At 41.2% G+C, this 23,695-nt stretch overlaps 1 protein-coding gene across 2 annotated transcripts in view; it reads right to left on the bottom strand.

Annotated features, from left to right (window-relative positions):
- Positions 1-4,785, bottom strand: part of KCNN2 (potassium calcium-activated channel subfamily N member 2) — a 142,414-nt gene extending 137,629 nt beyond the window's left edge. Inside the window, exons 1-3 of one of the 2 annotated variants that reach the window (XM_024563297.3) lie at positions 4,572-4,785; positions 2,455-3,746; positions 1,710-1,805 (exon numbers count right to left, since the gene is read on the bottom strand). In XM_024563297.3, the coding sequence (XP_024419065.2) occupies positions 1,710-1,805; positions 2,455-3,746; positions 4,572-4,593 (1,410 nt within the window). In that variant the 5' untranslated portion in view covers positions 4,594-4,785. Of the gene's footprint in view, positions 1-1,709; positions 1,806-2,454; positions 3,747-4,571 lie in introns of those variants that run through there. The other variant, XM_053911551.2, reaches the window with a different exon arrangement.
- Positions 4,786-23,695: the final 18,910 nt, after the last annotated feature.

Here is a 23,695-nt window from a genome sequence, read left to right as displayed (position 1 = left end):
TGATCTTTTAACATACCTCAATAATATTTTATATTAATCTTTTAAGTTAAACACTATTCATATATCAAACTTTTGGACTTAGAAAGAAACCACAAAGAAACATGCACATGTCAGGGCTGCTGGCAAGCAGTGGCAGACACAGCAGGATGCATCTGGACTCAAAGCTAAGAGGACGGGGCCGGGCCACGCTCCTCACTGTCTAGCTGCAGGACCCAGCAAACTGCGCACCTCTTCTGATTTCAGGTTCCTCATCTGTAAATTGCGTCAAAACATCCTTAGACCTATTTTGTTCCTTCCAGCTCTGTCTACTCTTCAAGTCAAAATGAAAAGATACACTCATAATATTTAAGTTACATTGTAGTATCACTTCAAAATGTTTCAGTCTCTCAAAGGCCCATTATCATTAATTAGTACCTAATTAAAGGTAGATGTATGTAAATTATTAAATTTTAAAGAGTTCAAATGTGTGTTGTGCCTGGTTTTGCCAGTGCAGTTTTATTACTTACCTCTAAATATTCTCTCTTTGTAATTCTTCAACCTATTTCCTTCAAAATCACACTTTTCAAAGTTTTTGCAAATTTGAAAGCAAGATGAATTAATTTCTCCCTCCTCATTTGGGTTCATGTCATTTTTATTTTGTTTGGGCAACAGCTAAAATTGGTTTCTTCCATATTTAGTATATGTTTGCTAATTACTAACTTAATATGAATTTAATTTATAATTAACGCTAAGTTCCTTAAATGGCAAGTTCTATACAATGCTTCAAATTACCACTTCTAAAGGAAAGCAGGTTAAATTTAAGGGTTTAATTGTTCCATCAAATGTCTAACAACTGTTCCAAAAATATCAGAAAATACATACTAGGTGTAAATTCTACACTGGAAAACCCTAGTCATGCTTAATTTTGGAAAACCCTAGCTATTTTAATTCATAAGACTTAATATTCCTCTGACTGATGGCTACAGCAAAGTAAACAACTCAAAATATGACCCATGAATTTTGTCCAGAGGATTCCAAAATCGTCAGTAACAGCCAAATCCAACAATAGAGCTCCTGGCTGCATTTAAAACATTTTCCTAGCAAGACCTCCTACAAGGGCAGTAGCCTGCGCTCTTGAATGACATTTTTTAAAAAATGATGTAATGTTTGTAGCTAAGAATCTACCAAACACCATATATACAGAACGTGTATTCAAAACTTACAACAATTATTTTTTAATGTTGGGGGATGTAGAAAGGGTTAGAACTTTCGTCATGTCTTATTATATACATTAGCTATAAAGAGCTCCAGCCTATTTTCTTCCCTAAACTACATTATAGAAAATGCTACAGATGGACACAATCTTCCATAATGAGGCACCCACTAGAAGTGGTATCAAACAAGAGTACATATTTGCCCTACAGATTATAAGGCTAGTACATAACTGGCCTTAAGGGAAGCAAGTGCAGAAGTGGATCTACCTGAAAGATAGGGGGAAATCTGAAGGGTTTAGTAAATACATCCCAGAAATGACTGCATGTTTACATACTTCACTATTTCGTTTTTAACTTCTTAAAAGAACAGGTCAGGTGCTAATGTAGGAACACAGCATGTGTCTTCTGTAACCTCAAGCAAGGACACGAGGGCTTGGAGAAAAGCTCTGCTGCTTTGAGCTTTTCCAGGTGGGTGGGCAGGACTGGGTCATTCATAAACAGCAGAAGCTAAGTTACCTGTATTTCCCTGGCGTGGTACACGATGATCAGACCGAGCAGAATGATCGTGGAGAGACTGATAAGGCATTTCAGAGCTAAGGAATACAGCGACGCCTGCAACACAGTCAGACAGAAGCACTTTTAAGAAAGAAGCACTTTTAACCACCTAGGCCCCTGAGGAGTAGGGAGGGTTGGAGGGTCAGCCAGTCCCCCAGCAAGTGGGCCTGAACTTCCACCGAGGGTTGGGGGTGGGGGCGAGGGGCTGTCTTGGCTCTGTGATCTGTCATATCACTCGGCCTCAAGGCAAGCCAGAGGAGAGGAGAGAGGGGAAGGCCGGTGACCAGGCAGCGGGATCTCGCCATCGCAGACCCAAGTGCAGCTCCTAGTTCTGGAAACCGGAGAGAAGTTAGTTATTCCTCAATTTAAGCGCTCCGGCTTGAAAGGGGCCTCCTAAATCCCCAGCACCAGAAGAGGATTAGAGAGTGCCTTCCCCACCTCCTGGAACCATTTAGTTAATCTACCCAAGCGCGCTGGGCATTCACTGCCTCTAGAACTTTGCGCGCGCGGAAAGGCTTGCTCTCCGGAGTTGCCTCAAGGACTAAGCGTGCCTATCTGAGCCATACTCGCTGTTCCAGCGGGCACCTTCGATTGTCCCGGGAAAGCTCGCAACTGGCAGGCAGGGAGTTCTCGCCCGTGCCAGTCCCAACCACCCGACTTCCCACACTGCGGCCGTGGACCAGCGAGAAGAGGGTCGAGCGCCTACCTTGTCGTAGGCGCCCCACGACAGCTCGGTCTCGATGACCATAACCACGATACCGAACATGCCGAAGATGAGCGCGTAGTCGCTGAGACGCTTGCGCTTCTCAAACAGGGCGCGCCGGTGGCCCAGCTTGTAGCCGATGTTCTGGTTCTTCTTTTTGCTAGACTTGGTGCCACTGCTGCTGCCGTGCCCGCTGCCGCTGCCGCCGCCGCCGCCGCCTCCGGTGCTCCCGCCGCCGCCGGCTCCATAGAGCGCCAGGTTATTGGAGTTGTTGTGCTCCGGCTTTGACACTACGATCTCCGGAGCTGAGGATGAAGCGGCAGCAGCGGCGGCAGCTGCAGACGGGGAGGACCCGCCGCCACCTCCTCCTAAGGACACGGGTGGCTGGAGGGGCTGTGCCTCAGAGTCCATCTCGTGCAGGTTCCGGCGGGACGCGCTCAAGTTGCTCAGCGGCCGCATGACGCCCCCGTTGTACCTGCAGCTGCTCATGGCTATTTCGGTGAAGGGGTTGCTCTCGCGGCGTGCCTGGGGCTGGTGGTGCTGGTGGTGCGCCGGGTGCGGGTGGTGGTGGTGGTGGTGTGAGAGCGGGGGCCCGGAGCCCAGGCTGCCGAGGCTGCCCGTGGGGCTGGCGGCCGGCTGCAGGCTGTGGCACTGGTGGTACTGGGAGGCGGACGCCGGCTGCTGCGCGTACTGCTGCCGGAGCGCACTGGCATGGCTGGACGGAGTCAGCTCGCTCACATTGAGCTGGCTGCCCCGGCGCGACGAGCAGCAGCAGCAGCAAGACGAGCCCGACAGTGGCGAGGAGGTGCGGGTCCGGAAGGCGCCGCCGGGCGAGGATGTGCGGAGCAGCAGGGACAGGTTATCCCCCGCCCCCGCCCCCGCCACGGGGGCACCGGAGGAGGCGCAGCTGTTGCACCGGAGGCATGGGCTGCTGCCGCCACTGCCCGGCTGCTGGTGCGCGAGGTGCGGGTGGTGATGTGAGTGCGGGAGGGGCGCGAAGGGCGGGCACGGCTTGTCCTGGCTCTGTTGCTGCTGCTGGCAATGCAGGTGTGAGGAGCGCGGCGGCGGCTGCTGCTGCTCTGAGAAGAAGCCGCGTTGGAACTGCAATGAGGTTTCCATGTCAGGGCTGTTAAAGCTGCAGGGAGTCCAGGCGGTGGTGCACCCTGCGCAATGCGTTATGGTCGGGAGCGGGGACTCCTGCTGCTGGTGCGAGGAAGGGCCCATGCCGGCTCCGGTAGAATCCAGGCGGCGAGTCCGATTGGTTGGGCGCACCAAAACAATGGGCATGACATCACCTGCGGGGACCAAGACTGAGTTTGCAGCTCGCAGTTTAGGGGAGCGTGTGTGAGAGAAGGAAAGATAGGGAGGGGTATCTGCAGGATGAAAACCCAAGGGTGCACAGGACGAGGTGAGGGCGGGGGCTCCACCTGCTGATTGGGAGCGCCTGTGAGCACCACTGAGGACAGGGAGCCCCCAACCAGTGCAGCCAGGTTGCAGGGGCAAGAGGAAAGAAAGGGACCTCCCTCCTTCCCGGGCCACCGCCCACCTAACTATTCCTGAACGTGCATTCTAATCACCTGCGCCGGGTACTGCAGCACAACGGGCAACCCAGCAATGGGGCAGGCGCAGGGACAGTGAGGAACCCGAGCCACTCCACCGCTGTGCATGCCTGGAAGGGCAGCGAAACAGCAGTCCCCTCGTCCCACGCCCACCTCTACTTAATTGTCCTGCGGAAAGTGGGCTGCCGGCTGCCAGCCAAATAACGATGGAGAATCCGCTTTGGACAGAAAAAGTTTGGCGACTGGCTACACGAGTGCAGCCGGGCTTGGGGAGAACCCTGGGGCTTGAACTTAGGTTTGGCCTTAAAATCAGACCGGGTTGCACCCAGGGATTTCCCCCACCGCTGGGCTCCAGAGCCCTAGCATCGGGATTGGTTGCCCAGAGTTCTGTCCCTAAAGCACTGTGGAGTGGGTAGGGTTAACCGCTTAGGCACTCGGGCCGGGGGAGGATGGGGGCGGGGCCGGAGAAGGGGATCCCCGCCGACCGCGGGAGGAGCCGGCGCGGGCTTCCTGGGTCCCCCTGGCGGGGGCGGAGGGCTTTCCCCGCTACAGCTCGCTCACATTTGCGCTTTCTTAGAAACATGAGGGGCTGGCGCCCCCGGCCGCCGGGTCCTGGGCTCCCGCACTCAGGCCCTCTGACCGCCTCAGTGGGTAGGTCCGTGGGTTTCTTCGGCCGTGGAGAGGCAGCTTGCTCGAGGGTCAGGGGGCTGCTCTACGATGGGCTGGGCGCCAGATCCTCCTCCTCCTCCGTTCCTCTTTCTCCTCCCCACCTGCAACACAGACACAAAGGCAGGTCACAGAAGCGCAAACACTGAGCATCTTCTTTGCCAAACCTGACTGCAGTGGCGGGTGGGAGAGGGGCCTGGCACAGGCTGATTCACACTGGTAGTCATAGCCAGGCTGCGAAATCAGTAATAATGATCACTCGGGCTGAATAATAGCTACCCGTGGACAGAGTTGGATTTTTTGCAAGAATTAGGTATACTAATTATTTTACTCCCCAACAAACCAATAAAAATTGCATTTTGTGTTTCACAAATCTCCTGTGATGTGTGCTTCTCTTAAGCGATGGAAGAGCTTAAAGCAGTGGCGGACCCTTTCGAGGATTCTTTGTTACTGCTCCATCTTTAGTCTTTATCGTCTTTGTAACTTGCAATTCTCCCCTCCCTAAAAATGAAAGAAATCGGCCAGTTGAATATTTGTTTCCATTTTTAATTGTGATTTTAAAGCACGATTTTTATTCTAGAGATTATAATGAATTAGATACACCAAGAAATTAGAGTGAAAGCAGATCACCCTCCTCATTAGGTAATTGGAATTCTCAGCTGGATCCAATTTCCTGATATTCTACTCGGCAGCTGCCCTAAAGTTGCTTACCAGTACCCGCTCCAAGGGAGTATGTGTGTGTTTTCAATGCCATGGAGTGAAAAATTCAGTTTAGGATGTGGGCTAAAAGCATTTAAAATTTTTTTGAACATTCATGTAAACACATCCAGAAGAAAAAAGGGAGAGGTTTGCTTCTAGTTCCAGAGTCCTCAACTTGACATAATGAATACTGTCAGAACTTGCATTTCTCAAAAGCCTTGGTCAGGAACAGAATTTGAATGGCTGAACATCGGAGACTGTGTTTGAGCTTCATAATCTATTAGGGTTTTGGCAGTTTAATAAAACTCGTTTAGAATTATGAAGCTCATTGAATCTTTGGGGGGGCTGAGTGGATTATTGCATGAATTGTGTGGTGAGCATCACTATTAAAAACAATTCTAAATGAGTAATCAGGAATTACAATGAACACTGTCACATTAAAAGTTATTCATCTGGTGTGAAACAAAATCCAACTCCAGCACAAAATCCATCACATTTGTTTTCACTTTAAAACAAATTATACAGCCACCTTCTGAGACACAGGTGGCAAACACAGGGCCCGCTGGCCGAATCCGGCCCTCCACCTTGTTTTATCCGGCCAGGTATCTTGTTTCTACCCGGCAGCAGTGCTGAGCTCTCACTTAAATGTTAAGGGTAGTTACATTTATACAGTCCTAAAATTACATTCAGCCCTTTGAAGGCAACCATGAGGCTGATGTGGCCCCTGGTGAAAATGAGTTTGACACCCCTGTCTAGGGGGTTGCTTTATGAAGCTGATTGAGTGAACAAGTTTGATTCAGCTTTACAAATCTAAATACTTCAAAGGAGTGTTATCGTGAAAACTAGCTTTGCATAATTTAGATGAAAAATTACATAGACCACCCCCCAAATATACAATAATTGCTACCAGTATTAAGTTACATATAAAGTTTTAGAATTAACAAAATATCCTAAGGAAAGTGGTGGCTGCACCCTCTCTGTCAAACCGACTTTCTCAATTAGCAAAATCAAAGCTTTAAACAGAGATTCCATAAACAAAATAACAGAAAAATATTGTATCGTTTTCCATGTATATCTCTGTGCCTTACTATGAGATTATGTGCAGTGCCATTAATCATGCAGAACAAAGTGTTTACTGAGATTTATGTCAATGATGTGTAGAGTTCCCACTGTTCACAAAGGGAGCTAAGGGGAAGGATAGGATTCACAGGATAAGGAAGAAATGGAGATCTGTGCCACAGCTCAAAGAACTATCACAATATCAAAACTCAGATTAACAATGCTTACGCTTAGCCAGTATTTTGAAAAAGCTCATGAAGTGAAATAATATGAAATCTACCCTGATTGTAGGAAGAGAAAGTCATCAGATATTTATCATCTTTCTCTTTTAAGGAATCATCAGATCATGCACACTCAAAAAATCATCTTGCTAATAAATGTCTGTATTTGGAGAGTGTGATAGCCCTCTATTGGTATGATGACGAAAAAATCACAAGATGTCCCAACAATTTTATGATTTCTAAAAAAAATGTATTGGGGTGACATCGGTTAATAAAATTTTATATTATTCAGGGCTACAATTCTATAACACATCATCTGTACATTGTGTTGTGTGTTCACCACCCCAAGTCAAGGCTCCTTCCATCATCGTTTATTTCCACTTTACCCTCTCCTACTCCCCCCAACCTTTCTCTCTGGTAATCACCATGCCTCCCCATACTGTTGTGTATCTATGACGTGGTTTTTTGTTTGTTTGTTTGTTTGTTGCTTAATCCCTGCACCTTTTTCACCCACTCTCCTTCCCCCTCCCCCTGACACTTGTCAGTCTGTGCTCTGTATCTATGAGTCTGTTTCTATTTTGTTTGTTAGTTTTCTTTGTTTTTCATTTCTGCCTGAATCTTCATGAATTTATTGTTTGGGGCATCTTTCACTATTGGGTTATGGCATGGGCACATTGAACAGGTTCTTATTTTCATCATTATTTTCTTTATAAAATTAACAAATGAATTTTAAGCTAACACATAAACTTTACAAATATGTATGTCATGGTTTTGCTTTTTTTCCTATGTGGGATTGCAGAGATACATGTCAAGATAAGCCATCAGAGCAACATAGACAGTATTCTTCCATGGGGGTAGTGCCTTGCGCATAGTGGATACTCCCTTATATTTGTGAGAGTGAGGACGGAAGGAGAGAGAGAGAATGAAGGGTTGAGGGAAAGGTCTCAAAACAACGGCCTACAACCTCCAATGACAAGCTTTTGGAAAATTACATTTGCTTCTCTTCCTGCCGGTGATACATAAGTGCTGGACTTCTCTAGTTTAACACCAGAGGTCCTACTCATCCATGAAATGCATTTCAAAACTAATCAATTAGATACCTTTATTTCCACCAGTATACTTTTTGTGTAAAAATTGCCTGGTTTTTTTCCTTGTGTACTAGAATAATTGCTTTCCCAATTTTTTTGTATTTCAATCTCATGAATATGCAAATACACATGCCACACACACACCCACTTAGTAGTCTTAGAAGAATAATTTTCCCAGACCACAGGGACTTGGGGGACAAACTTTTGGTCGTTTGCTCTTTGATTCCTTATTTTATTCAGATTTATATCATGCCATTATTTGTAGTTCTCCTTTTCATAGGAATTATTTGTCTATGTTCTCTCTCTTTGTTGTTCTTTAAAAAGCAGGAGGACTCTGTTGAATTTGGATGTTTCTGATTTACATGCAAAGGCAGCCAGAGCAGTTGAGGCAGGAGGCCAGGGCATCTGTTTCCCACACCGCCTGGTAAGGGAAACTTTGACCTGCAAAGTAAATGTTTTTCTGAAATTTATTTTTCTTTACCCAAATGAGTAAATTATTTGGCGGTGCCAAACACAGATGTTGTGATAAGATTCAGCCTCTCTGGACTTAGTTGGCTTAGCAGTAAATGCAAACGGGAATTGTATTATCAGAGTTGTTTTCTTAGTGCAATTTCCTGAAACAACAATTAAAAGGTCATAAAACCACTGTTATTCTTAAACCACGTATTGTCCTAGCTTCCTAGAAAATATACTACATTTAAAGAAAACATTAGAATAATATTTATTATATGTATTGTTTATACTTCTGCATTATGATTAGAAAGTATCAAGACCTGAATGAGATTATTGATGACAGGCTTGTTAACTTTTAGCAAACCACTATTATTCAGGGATTAATTGCCATGTTGGGCCCTATTCATTAAAGTCATTTACTTTCCAATTTTTTTCCACTTTCATCCTTGTCCCCAATTATTTCTCAGCTAACTATCATATCATATAAGTTTCAGGAGCAAAACAAAAAGGTAGAAACTATACTAGTTTTGCTAATAGAATTGAACTGCTATGTAATTCAATAGGCAAACAGGTTGAAATTATGGACTATGATGTCTTTTAAAAATAGTCTGTGCAAACAACCCAATTAAAAAATGGGCAAAGGACTTGAACAGACACTTCTCCAAGGAAGACATACAGAGGGCCCAGAGACATATGAAAAGATGCTCAGCATCACTAGCCATCAGAGAGATGCAAATTAAAACCACAATGAGGTACCATCTCACACCAGTCAGAGTGGCCAACATAAACAAATCCACAAACAAATATTGGAGAGGATGCAGAGAAAAGGGAACCCTAGTGCACTGTTGGTGGGAATGCAGACTGGTGAGGCCACTGTGGAAAACAGTATGGAATTTCCTCAGAAAACTAAAAATGGAACTGCCCTTTGACCCAGCAATTCCACTGCTGGGATTATACCCTAAGAACCCTGAAACGCCAATCCAAAAAAACCTATGCACCCCAATATGTTCATAGCAGCACAATTTACAATAGCCAAGTACTGGAAGCAACCTAAGTGCCCATCAGCAAATGAGTGGATCCAAAAACTATGGTATATTTACTCAATGGAATTCTACACAGCAGAGAGAAAGAAGGAGCTTATACCCTTTGCAACAGCATGGATGGAACTGGAGATCATTATGCTAAGTGAAATAAGCCAGGTGGTGAGGGGCAAATACCATATGATCTCACCTTTAACTGGAACATAATCAACAGAAGAAAAAAGGAAACAAAATATAACCAGAGACATTGAAGTTAAGAACAATCTAACAATAGCCAGGGGGGAGTGGGGAGGGGACAGTGAGGAGAGGGGATTACAGGAACTACCATAAAGGACACATGGACAAAATCAAGGGGGAGGGTGGAGGTGGGGGAGGGAGGTGGGTTCAGCTGGGGTGGGGTGGAGGGATGGGGAGAAAAGGCATACAACTGTAATTGAATAACAATAAAAATTTAAAAAAATACTCTGTGGATTTCATAAGCAAACATCCTTTGGCAGTTAGAAAGGCACATCAAAATCTACAAAGTCTTAAAAAAAACTTAGTGGACAGCACATTCTAGTTTACAAAGCAGTTTCTCATGTGCTACTTTATTTGCATCTCATTAAGGATCCTTATGGAAGGTAGGAAAGGTTTTATTATCTTCATTTTACAGGTGATATAATGCTTGAGATGCTGTGTTCAGCTACCCCAAATCACATAGCTAGTGAGTAGCAAGGAAAAGCCAAACTTCAAACACAATCTTCTGATTCTGTCTGGTGAGTCTGTTTAACATTCTCGTAACCTTTCCTTCATAGAAGAATAACCTATCGACTCTATCATCATGTATAGGCTTATACTTCACTGATAGGCCAGGGATGGACAATAGTGACTTATTACCATTCACTGTGTTTGAATTGCCTAACGAACATTTCCTCACTGGCTTGATTGAGATTCTGTGACCCTTAACTACTGTCCTTCTGTGGACTTCATCCCTTCAGCAGAATAATTTATAAGCATCTAATTCAAGTATGGACAAAATGGCAGTAATGTAATCATACAGGTCCAAAGTGCCTAATTAAAAGTATTTTTTAAAAAACATACTTTGGTCTATTCACATATAGTGTTCTGTCTACTTTTCTGGCAGCTTAGCCATTCATTATTTTTGGCAACATCCATAGCACAAGTTGAAGGCCAGTGAAGTGTACTGACACTCACAATGTTCATTTTGTCTTTTTATATAATAAGGGAGAAGGAACAGACTCAGGCTCCCTGCCCTTGTCTGCGGTCCTGCAGGGACTGAGCCTGCCTCCTCCTCAGCTTCTCTGTGCTCTGTCCTCTCATTGTTTCTCCCTTTATGCCAAGAAAGGAAGCAAGGCTCTGTGCCATAAAGAGAGAGAAACTCCTGTGTCTCACAGCTGGGGTCAAGAGTTAACAAAAGTGGGGCCAAGGAAATGCAAAACCATCCCTAAATAACAGGTAAAATGTACCACTTGGTGATCCCAAAAGTGCCATGGGTGCTCAGTACTAAGACAAAATGAAGCTACAAAAATTCTCGAAGCTTTATTTTCTCCCTGAAACCAATATATTTTCCCAACAGTGTTTCTCTTCTCTTAGAATGAGAGCACACCATTCATCATCTCCTTCTTCTCTTTTCCTGTTAATTTCATTCTGATGTGTTATTTTTCAATTCTCTATGTTTTATTTTTTCTTTCCACCTCTTGCCAAATAGGCTCAGGAAATCTATCACCCTTTGTTTATCTTTATATTGTCTCCTTATCTGAAACTATTTGAGAATCCCAATTCCCAAATAACTGTCTTAGGGTAAGGAGAGTTGATGCCCACTCGTATAAAGAGAAAGAACCACAATTTCCTAAGTTGAATTACATATAACAGAGTCATCAGCAACAAAACATTCTAAATGCTAATAAATTTTCTTCAACATTTGCATATTCTTCCTCACCTAATATACCAGGTTTTTCTTAAAAATTACTTTTTCAGTGCTCCTGCTATTGTATTTTAAGCTGTAAAATTCATTTTTTATAGCAAATTTTCAATACTGTTTTAATTATTAATGTACAACAGTTATCCATAAAGTACAAAATGATATAACTGATACAACATATCAGGAAAAAAACACAACAGATATATACTAGGCAAATATAATGACAAAACTCACTATTTGACACAGTGTTTTGTCTTCGCTACAAAGGATGAGTACTAAAATGTTTTCATTAGTTAACACTATTACACATTTTAATGTGCAATGCAATAAAAATATTTAGAAAGTGTCTCAACAAAAGTGTGAGACATGCAAAAACTAAAAAATATTCTTGAAAGAAACTAAATAAGTGGAGAGTCCTAAATAAGTCCTAAATAATTTTATGAATTAGAAGACTTAGGACTTCTGGTCAAGATGGAGGCTTAGGTAAACATACTTCTCCTCACGGAACCACAGAAACAATTACAACTAAACCTCAAAATAAATAGCACCCAAAACAGTCAGAAAACCAAGCTATATGGAAGTCCTACAACCAATGATTTAAAGAAGCCACATTCATCCAGATAGGTGGGAGGGGTGGGGAGGGGCGGAGAGGTATGGAGGTGCCATGTGGCCTGGTGAGGCAGTGGTGGTTGAACAAGTGGTCCCACATTGATGTGTGGGAGATAAAAATCAGGAGGGATACCTTAGGAGTGAGCAATCCCAGCCCCAGGTCAGACCACACAGCCCAGGGTTCCAGTGCCAGGAAGATAAATCCCTGTAATTTCTGTAAAAACTAGGTGGAGGATGGGGCAGTTGGAGAAACTGCCAGATTTTCAGGGGACTCTGCTAAAAGGTCCCACATGGACTTAGAATGTATGTAGACACAGTTGCACTGGAATTCAGCACCAGGGCAACAGCTAGAAGGGTACCAGTCACATACAGGGAATAAGTGAAGTGACTGGAAACAGAGCTAGTGATGGCAAACCTCCAGATGCTAGGCAGCAGCATTGTCCCCTTTGAAAGCCCTCCCCCCACACAAAGCCACAAAGTGGTGAAGTGGGTTGCCTCACCCTGGTGATTGCCTAAGGCTCCACCCCACACAATTTACTGGTGCCTTTCTACAATAGGCCACACTACTAAGACGGGAGTCAAAGCAGCTCTACCTCATATACAGACGCAACACAGGGAGGCTGCCAAACTGAAGAGACAAAGAAATATGTCCCAAATGAAAGAACAGAACAAAACCCCAGAAAAAGAACCAAGTGAAATGGAGATAGCCAACCCATCAGAAGCAGGGTTCAAAACACTGGTTATCAAAATGTTCAAAGTACTCATTGAGTATGGCAACAACATAAAAAAGACTCAGAAAGAAATGAAGGTTACACTAAGTGAAATAAGGAAAATCCACAAGGAACCAACAGTGGAGGGGAGGAAGCCAGGATTCAAATTGAGTAGGAACATAAGGAAGAAATAAGCATTCTACCAGAACAGCAAGAAAAAAATTCAAAACAATGGTGTATAAGGAGCCTCCATGACATCTCCAAATGTAAAAATATCCAAATCATAGGGGTGCCAGAAGGAGAAAAGGAAGAGCAAGAAATTAAAAACTTATTTGAAAAAATAATGAAAGAATTTCCCTTTGGTGAAGGAAATAGACATACAAGTCCAAGAAGCACAGAGTCCCTAACAAGTTGGACCCAAAAAGGCCCACACCAAGACATATCATAATTAAAATGCCAGAAGTTAAAGATAAAGAGAGGATCTTAAAAGCAGCAAGAGAAAAGTGGAGAGTTACCTACAAAGTAGTTCCCATAAGACTATCAGCTGATTTCTCTAAAGAAACTTTGCAGGCTAGAAGGAACTAGCAAGAAGTATTCAAAGTGATGAAAATCAAGGACCTACAACCTATATCACTTCATCCAGCAAAGCTATCATTTAGAATGGAAGGGCAGATCAAGTGCTTCTCAGACAACGTAAAGCTAAAGGAGTTCATCATCACCTAGCCATTATTACATGAAATATTAAAAGGACTCATTTAAGGAAAAGAAGATCAAAACCATGAACATTAAAATGGCAACAAATTCACAGCTATCAACAACTGAATCTAAAAAAACTAAGCAAACAACCAGAACAGGAATAGAATCATAGATATGGAGATCATTTGAATGTATGTCAGCTAGGAGGGGGAAGGGGAACAATGGGGGGAAAAGTACAGGGAATAAGAAATATAATTTGTAGGCATGAAATAGACAGAGGGAGGTTAAGAATAGTATAGGAAATAAAGAAGCCAAAGAACATATATGCAGGATCCATGGACATGAACTAAGTAGGGATTGCTGGAGGGAATGGGGGTGCCTGGCAGAGAGAGGCAAAGGAGGGAAATTGGGACAACTGTAATAGAATAATCAATAAAATATATTTAAATAAATTAATAAGAACATGGCCAGCAAAACTTTTTTAAAAAAATTAATGTTATTAAGATATCAACATTTCCCAAATTGATCTACCAATTCTGTCAAATCCTGATCAAAATTCAAGATGATTTTTTAAAGAAATTGGCAAACTGGCCCTGAAATTCATATGGAAATACAAGTAGGCCAGAATAGCAAAGGCAATCTTGAAAAAGAGAAAGAAAGTTGAAAGAGTCACATTTGTTGGACAAAAGCTTAGTACAAAGCTATGGCAATCGAGATAGTGTGTAACGGCAGAGCTCATAAGAGTCTGGACTGTGAGATGTCTTATAGGACATGTAGCCCCAGCAATTAGAAGAATGCCGCGTACATAGTAGGTGCTTAATAAATGTCACATGACCCAAATGCATGCCTCATGACTAGTACATTCATAATTGTTATTTCCTGATTTTTTCTGTAAGACATCCTAGCTCTTTTGAATTTACAGGCTGCTTGATCTCAGCATGTTTGTCAGATACCTTAAAACGAAAGGTGGGTACTCTAAAATTCTTGTGTTATACCAAACAATTTGATAACTGTCAATTTTACCCATGTCTATGCTACAGGAATTACAATAAAAACATATTTCTACTTTTTTTAGAAAAAAGATAGTGTATAATGGAATAAGGACAGATATATAGATCAATGGAATAGAATTGAGAGTCTAGAAATAAGCCTTTAGATTTATGGTCAATTGATTTTTAACACAGGTGCCAGGATAATTCAATGAGGATAGGATAGTCTTCTTCAACAATGATGCTAGAAAAATTGGATGTCCGTATGTAAAAAAATATAACTTGAACTCCTTCCTTACACCAAACACAAAAATTAATTTAAAATGGATTAAAAACCTACATGTAAGAACAAACAAAGAAATGCCCCCCTCCAAAACAAAAAAACACCGTAAAATTCTTTTTAAAAAGGTGAGTCATTGTGACATTGGGTTAGGCAATGCTTTCTTAGGACACTAAAAGCATGAATTGCAAAAGAAAAGAAAATAGCTAACTTGATAAAATCAAAAATTAAAACGTTTGTGTTTCAAAGGACACCGACAGGGAAAAAGACAATTAGAGTAGAAGAAAATATTTGCAAGTCATAGCATTCTCTGAAGATGACTGGTATTGGTTACTGATGGCCATTCATTTTCTGTGAATATCTTAGCTGTCTGTCTCACCCTTCTGGTAGCTCAGACACATACTTCCAATATGGTGAGACTGAAGCTTTTTGTAAGGGGTTATCAGTGGCAGTTTTAGAAGTGCTGTGTATGCTGTCATTCTTGAGAGACGGCAGCAAAAGCGCACTCCACTCCACAGCCAGCCTGCAGCAGGTGGCTGGGCTGTGTGAAGCTCATATCTTCAAGGATTCAGCAGTCAAGAAGACATGGCACAAGGCAGGTAGGGAGTAAGTGGCAGGGGTCTTACTTGATATTGACAAATGACGGTAGCACCAGGATCAGACTCATGTCAGTGCTCACTTCAAAACTGAGACCAGGGGAGACAGAGGCCCTCTCATTAGAAAGCCAAGCCTACAGCTCTAAGCCCTCTGTTTGTCTACGGGGTCCTGGAGGTGGGTATTAGAAGAAAGCAACATTCCTGACCATTTCCTATCCTCACACAATGAGGTAATTTGCTGATGGAGTTTTTTTGTTTGTGTCTTTAGCCAAGAAAAGGTCATGAATTTTGTTTAAACGGATTAAATACTTCGCTAAGAGTAAAAAACTTTGTTTTGTTTTTCTAATTTTTTAGTGGTCCCATAGACAATGGAAGAAATATGTAAAAACAGAACACTTTGTTCTTGAAGATAAATTATATGACGTGTACCAAGCCATTGAAATAAGATTAATCAAAACGTTTTTTCTCAGTTATTAAGTGGAGTTCCAAGATAAATGGCTCTTAGGTTTCCTGTTCCAGATTTTTGTGTTTTGCTTATCCCCAGATCAGGGCTTTGGAGAACAACAGAGAGAAGGCAGTCTTGAAACGGCTTTAGCTACAACTGGTGGAATTGGACTTAGCTGATGGAGGACTCCTTTTCCCCTTCTCGAGCCTGGGTGCCTGACCTTGTGTGTTAGAGCTCCACTCAGAGGGAAGGGAGTAGAAGTCAGCCTCACCTACATGCACATAAGACAGGGACAAGAAAGGGCCTTTCATGTCTTTTTGTCCCTCTCTTTAACAAGTAGCACAGAAAATATGTGTCCCAGGCTTAGTCCTTAGGAGGCCCTTAGGATCTATTTACTTTTTTTTTTTCCTTGAGAGGAATCTTTGGATTTTCCTCGGAAGCAGACTTCATTCTCCCAGGTTTAAGTAGGATGTTGGTTTCACAGTTTTCAGAACAGATCAGGGAGTGAAAGAAGCATGAAGTCTTTCAGGTAACTAGGCAGAGCCCAGTTATCAGCAGACTGGTGGAGGAAATTGACAAGAAGAGGCAACATCAGTTCACACTTGAATGTATCACCAACTGTAACAGAGATAATGTCCTCAAGAAGTTCAAAGGACAAGACACTTTGTTTCTTTCTCATTCAATTTCTAAAAGCTAGGAAAATTGCCTCAAATGAATGTTTAGAAACCTTTCTAAGCCTTCTGCATGTAGCTGCTCTGACTGATCCTTAAAAGTACAACTCACTAAATGTAAGAAGCAAAACTCCTTTATACAGTATATAAAGGATATATAGTTTTATGACCCAAAGATGGAGAAGATTTTCCTAAGTAACTTACTAAACCCAACAGACATAAAGGAAAAGATAACTGATTTGATCTTACAACATGATAAAATATCCACGGGGACCAAACACAAAAAGACAAGTGCGTATTTAACAAAGAATTAATATCAAGAATATGTTTCTTTTTTGTCTTTTTCTTTTTTTCTTTTTCTTGAATTTATTGGGGTGACATTGGTTAACAAAATCATGCGGGTTTCAGGTACATAGTTCTACCACACATCATCTGCAGTTAGTTTTGATTAAGCTTTGTAAGAGATGGATTTTTCCCCCTCTAATTTTATTGTTATTCAAGTACAGTTCTCTGCCTTTTCCCTCCAACCCCAGCCTAATCCCCAGCCCTCCCCACCTCACTCCCATTTCCACCTCCCCCCACCCCCTCCCGTTATTGTCCTTATGCTAAGCGAAATAAGCCAGGCGATGAAAGACAAATACCATGTGATCTCACCTTTAACAGGACCCTAATTAACAAAACAAAAAAGCAAAATATAACCAAAGACACTGAAATTGAGAAAAGGCCAACAGTGACCAGAGGGGAGAGAGGAGAGAATTTCAGGGGAAAAGGGTGAAGGGTTGGTAGGAACAATTATAAAGGACACAAGAATATGTTTCTTAAAAAGCCTAAGAAATTAAGAGTAAAAAACTAGGAGAAATACAATAATAAAAGGATACAAACAAGCAATTTAAAAAAAGGATAAAATACAAATGGTTGAAGCAGACCTGAATAATAAAGGAGATACAAACCGAAACCAAAGGGTTTTTGTTAGATTGAATGATACCACTGCATAATGCACTGGTGAGGATGCAAGAAACCAGCGTCCACATGCAGCACACATGGGAGTATAAGCTGGTAAACCTATTTGAAAGCCAATTTGGCAACATCCATCCAATTGTTAAATGTACAACTTTCACTTAAGTCCACGAATAGAAATCTATTCTTTGAAAATATTTGCACATATGCACAGATATATTTATAATAATCTTCACTATAGCATGATACATTACAGGAAAGAAAAACAGAATAGAATAAATGCCCATTAAAATGCACCCTACAGCCCTGGCTGGGCGACTCAGTTGGTTGGAGCATCGTCCCATACACTGAAAGGTTGCGGGTTTGATCCTCGGTTAGGGCCCATACTTAGGTTGTGGGCTCTACACCCAGTCGCGGTGAATACAAGAGGCAACCTATTGATGTTTCTCTCACGTCCATTCTTCTCTCTCTCCTTCCCTTCCTCTCTCTCTAAAATCAATAAACATATCCTCAGGTGAGAATTTTTTTCAAAAAGCATCCTACAGTGATTTTTAAAAAGGATGACTAGGACTTAATATGTAAAGAAATGGAATGACTAACACTTATCATTAAATTAAACCAAGTGACAGAGCTATTCATACAGAATGATCCCACATACAAAAATTACGGCTTCTCTCTGTATATAAATGTGGAGAAAGGAGACCATCAAGATGGTGGTGGGAAGTACTGAGGAGTGGATGTGGCTGTGGACATGAAGGATAGCTTTTAGGTGTTGCTTATGGGGTGAGGCTTATACATTAAATACACTTCAAAATACAATAAAAGGGAGAAAGAAAGAAATCATAAAACTCAAGCATGGGAACCTGCTCCAAGCCCTTTCCTGATCTCTTACATGCCCAGTTCTGTATTTCCCAGCATCGTAACCAGTGGTTCCTCATCCCCACTAGCATCAGGTGCAAGGGGAGTGTACAATAGGTATTTGATGAATTAATGTTGAATTAAAGTTAAATTCATAAAATAGAAGTTGTTGCTTTAGGCCAAAAGAAAAACCTAGAGGCTATACAAGCTTTCAAGAATCAAAGTCTTGTTTCTTTCTTTCTTCTTTTTTTATTGTTGGCACTATTATAGATGCCCCCCATTTCCTCCACTTTGTCCCCCTCCACCCAGCCCCCACCCCACACCCCCAGCCTTCATTGTTGTCTGTGTAGTCTTGTTGCTTTATTTATTGGTGTATTAAGTAAATTACTGAACTCATAAATATGAACTTATTATTTTGCTTTTTTTTTGTTTTGCTTTATAGAAACGGAACCATACTGTGGTCTTTCATCAAGGTTACTAAATATTCTCTGTTGGTTGCCCTTGAAGTCCAGATGCTAATTGCCATCCCAGAGTTAATTAGAGCCCCAATAAGGGTTTTCTTTTTTCCAATTGAAATGATTGGAATCATATGGGCAAGAGCTATGACAGAATCAGATTCTAGGTATCAGACTTTCACACAGGTAAGAGGAAATCTAGAGATGAACCACAGGTTGGGCCCAGTTTTACCAATGAAGTACATATTTACCTTTAGGAGGTAAATGATCTTTTGGGCATTAGGTGAACTAAAGTAACAATTTCCTGAATTTTGCTATAAATAGTTAATCCCACTTACCTCTCTGGAACTGTTTCATCCATCACTGGCTGAGAAGGAGCTGGAGCTGGTTGTGTTCATATGGCAAGAGATTTTCTATACAGTGAAAGCCTTACACACTTATATATGGACAGCAGGTATAAAAGATAAATATTTTTGTATAATTCATGCTAAATGAGAATTATGGGCAAAACACATCCTATTAGCTTTTAATGAAAAAAACAAACAAAAATATACAATTTAAATCAAGAAAGTTTTAAGGAAAATAAAACATGTAACGCTGATATTCAGGGAGCAAAAAATAATAAGGCCACATGCAATACCTCCAGTAGCAAAGACATAAATAGCTTTTTCAAAGCTATAATCATTGAAAATTAAATGTTTTAAAATAGTATTTGTGAGGAATTCTGTAATTCTTACTTAATATAGATTAGGCTCTATTTTTTTCTCCTCCAACTACATTTGCTCAATATCTGCCTATGTCATAGGACTTCGAGAAGTGTTAAAAGTCACTTATGATACAATTCCCACTCATGTTCTTATCACTACTCCAGCGAATTTTGGTGTGTGTGTGTGTACACCTCATGTATGAATGTGATTCATTGCTTACCACAGTTTCTCGTATCCATCGCCATTCCTTATCTCAACAAGATTTTCGTTCCATTTCCATTTAGTGGGGCAGACGTTCAGAATCCTCGTATATCTCAGATGTGCTTGTATCGTCAGGTGAACAATATCTTAGTGTGTCCTGGTAATAGGGTTCTTGCAATGGACTCATTTCCTCTGAGTAGCCTACATATGTTATGTCACTATATTTTAACTTCTAGTGTTGCTATTGGGAATTCAGATACTAGTTTGATTTCATTTCTAATGAATATAACCTTTGATCTCTAAGATAGAAGCTTGTTAAGGTATTTTCTATATCTTGGAGCTTAGAAACTTTTGTTAGGGTATATTTCAATATATGGGCGTTTGGTCTGTTTTCCATTAATTCTTCTACAGACTTGATGAGTCAGTCTAAAGGCTCTATTCTTTCTTCATCTCAGGGTATTTTTTGTTCTGTATTTTCATTATTTATTCAACTCTTATTTTTCCTGTTTCTATAATATAAGTAATTTGCATATTTTTGTCCTAGATATGTCTTCCAAATAATTTTTTTCAGTTATGATTTCTATTTCTTTGTATGTTTGCCTATGTTTTGAGATACAACTTCCATTTAATCTTCTAGAATGCTAATGTGGTTCTCATTATACACATTATTTTAAGTCATTTTATTAAATTATTAAAACTGAAAATCATTCCTGAAGTTCCAAACTCCCTCCTGATGAGTTCTCATTATGTTTTTAAACTTTATATTTTGAAATAATCTTAGTTTTATGAAAAATAGTATAGAGAGTTCTAGTTAGTCTTTATGCAGCTCCCCTTAACGTTAACATGATTTATTATAAGGAATGGGTTCGCATAATGAGGAAGACTAAGAAGTCCTAAGGTGAGCAGTTGGCAAGCTGGAGACCCAAGGCTTGAGAACTGGGACAGCCAACAGTGTAAGTTTCACGCCGAGAGGTGGGAGCCATGAGACCCAAGAAGAGCCCATATTTCAGCGCAAATTAGAAGGCAGGAAAAGACTGATGTACCAGCTCAAGGCAGTGGGACAGAAGAGTTCCATCTTATTCAGCCTTCTTGTTCTCCTCGTCTTTTTAACTGATTAGCCAGGGCAATCTGCTTTACTTAGTCTTCCAATTCGTGTTAATTTAATTCACAAACACTCTCACAGACACACCGAGAATGATGTTTGACCAAATATCTTGACAGCTGACAGACAAAATTTACCATCACAGATGATAATCCTAAGTGATCAAGAAACTTTAAATTATGTACACCATAATCTATTTAATAAAACAGAAATATATCCCATTTTAAAAGAATTCTTTCAAAAATTATTAAAATAAATATTCTAGTTATATAAACTTTATCTTAGAATATTCATTTTCTACAGCTGATATTAGCTTTCCAAGAAACCGGGGTAGTTGGGTTTGTTAAGGCTTTACTGCGGAGTGCCTACTTGCAGGTCGCATATGTTGCTTTGACTGTTAACTCTAAAGAAATCTCTTTGGAGGGAGTCTTTCATCTACGTTCCATAAGCAATAATCTGCCCCCCAACTCGTTCCCACACACACTACAAAGCTTGTCTGAGATCAGACGAATCTGTAATTCTTGATATTCTGTGTATCTACATCCACTCACTGATGCCTTTTGTGTATGCTCTAAGGGAATATATCAATTTAACTTGCCTTTTATGACCCTCCTCAGAGTACCTTGCCTAAGGAGGCATTTTAATATGCTATTTGATTAAATGATTTAGAAGGTTGGCAAAATATCATTCTGGGGATATAATTTAAAACATATATTATGTAAGCTTTTTAGTTTCTGTTTTATGTCTTATTTTAAACCAATAGCAGGTGTGTGCCATTATCAAGTAAAATGGAAAAGACTAAAAGTTCTTCAAACTTCTATAATTTGGCCATAAAAATAAAGCTGAGAAGAGAATACTCTATAAACCTTTGTCATTAGTATTTTATGAGCAATGACATGTTTTTATAGAGATTTATATTATACTCTGGTTCTTAATCATTTTAATGAAAGACATCTGCTTAGGGAGGCAACATCAACCATGGGAAACATATATGTGTTTGTGTGTGTCAATGTGCATGTGTGACATATATTCTATTATATATATATATATATACACACACTAGCAATCCTCAGATCATAGTTGTTTGGCATATACTCAGTTGGCTACAACTGAGGACAGCATTTGTCCACTAAATTGTAATTTGGCTGTCAAGAGGGGTGGTGGAAGACAATTAAGCAATGGCAGTCTGCTCACTCTTTTAACAAGTGATCCTTTGAATTTTTCTTTTCATAATTAAGTTAAATATTTGGGGATGGAATCAACACACTCTCCTTTTGGGGGAAAAATTTTAAACTTTTGCTTTAATTCATCATGTTCTTTGTCATTATGAAATGGAAAAAAGTTGGGCTTTGAAGGCAGAAATTCCTGAATTCAAATCCTGATTAGGATTATGTAACTACAGGCAAGTGTTTTGTCTTTTCTGAGCAAAGTTTCTTCAGTTGTACATGCAGAATGAGTAAAAAATTAACTTGCTTTGTTTTCCTTCTTCTCTCCCCCTTTTCAAGAAGCATCTAGAACTTTGTATCTGAAACTGGGACTCTGTTCAACAGAGAGAGGCTAATACATTGGGCTTTGTGGTATGAAGGTCTAGGTAGGGGTTGTGGACTCAAATACCTACCTACAGGGGACTTGTCTGAAATAAATGAGTAAAGCCCTTTGGGTATAAGACAATAGGGAGTGGTGGGAGTGGTGGAAACTGGGAAGCGTCTGTCCCACCTGAAGGAAACTGACCCAGCTCACCTTGAGCTGGCTGTTACCATTGAGGTCTATAGAGCCAATATTGCCAGATTTCCTCTGTTTTCAAGAGAAGTGTGAAATCCAACATTTCATGTTAACTCTTCTAATTTTTAAATATTTGTAGCTTTAAATTTTTTTTCAAATACAAGGCAATAGGTAGGGCATGCTTGCTGCTCAGAGTGTGTTTAACACCACAAGTTTGCAAGTTGGAGCCAGGACCATGAAGAACTGAAGCTGTATTATTTAACAAGGGTGTAGAGGTTGGGACTATGCAAAAATGACACCTGGGAGTGGGGCCTGAGTCACAGGTTTCTTGACTGGCCTTCTCCAAAATGGTCCTAGGGGGGAGCAAGACCTCAGCAAGAGTTGCCTATCTAGGTGAGTATGAGAAGCTAGAGCAAGTATTGTTGCTTAGGGAACCTTTGTGGTGACCCTCCTTACCCAGGTTGGGCAGAAAAGAAGAACCACCTGTGGAGTTGCCTGTGTCTGAATAGGCCAAGGGACCTTTGCACAAAAGAACAGCAGGGGCTGCCAACCAAGGCCTGACCCCATAAGCCCCCAGGTTTTTGAATGGCCCAAGGCCAAGAATACTCTCCTCATTTCCTGGAACTCATGTTTTCCTCTTTCTGGGTTTCCTCCTTCATATTGCTGGAGTACGTTTCTCAGGAACTTTTAAGAAAGGGTGTGCTGGAAATCAAGAGTTGCCTCCTAACTCATTAGCCATCTCCCCTCCTCACTTTCACCTCCAGTGGAAGTACTGTCCAAGGTTGCTGAGGTCCCTAGGCGCTGGAGACAAGAAAATTTCACCTCTCACTCCCACAAGTAAACCCCAAACCCAGAAATAATGCTGAGTTTCCCAAAGCTGTAACTGTAGTGCTTAGTGCTCTTCATTCTCCCCAAGAGTTATATCTAACTCTGTGGGCAGGTTCTGGTTCCTAACCCCACTATGTGGTGTGTAGAGTAGATGGAAAAGCTAAAGAGGAAAGAAGACCTAAATTTAACTAATGCTCCACCCATTTTCTTGACAGATTACTTAATCTTTCTAAATTTTAATACTTTAATTTGTAAAGTGAGGACAGTGCCTACCTACCTTTCTGGAATGCCATGAGAAAGACCCATGTTGGGTACTTAATACCAAAAGGACTTTTCCTTGTCCCTAGATATGGATGCATATTTAGAAGCGATCAGTGACAGCTTACATCTACTTTATCATCACCTCCCTGTGCTTATTACTAATTCATGGAAGTCCTTTTTGGCTTCAACCAGTTTTCAGTATTAGGATTTCAGGTAGAAATAGACCTTGAATAATTTGGGTTCAACTGCTAAATTGTGCATGAAAAATGAAAGCATAACTTAAATACAGATGTAAAAGTACAATGTTGGCTGAATAAACCTTAAAAAAAGCCTAGTCATAAAAAGTCCTGCAAAGGGACTCAAAGCGCATAGCCAGGTGATTGCTGTCAAGCAAATGACTTGAAAGCCTTAGAGGAAAATGAAAATGTAACCAGCTTCCCGAGCTGGTACA

Source organism: Desmodus rotundus, chromosome 1, assembly GCF_022682495.2.
Source record: "Desmodus rotundus isolate HL8 chromosome 1, HLdesRot8A.1, whole genome shotgun sequence".
NCBI lineage: Eukaryota > Metazoa > Chordata > Mammalia > Chiroptera > Phyllostomidae > Desmodus > Desmodus rotundus.
This window is presented reverse-complemented; position numbering and strand designations above follow the sequence as displayed.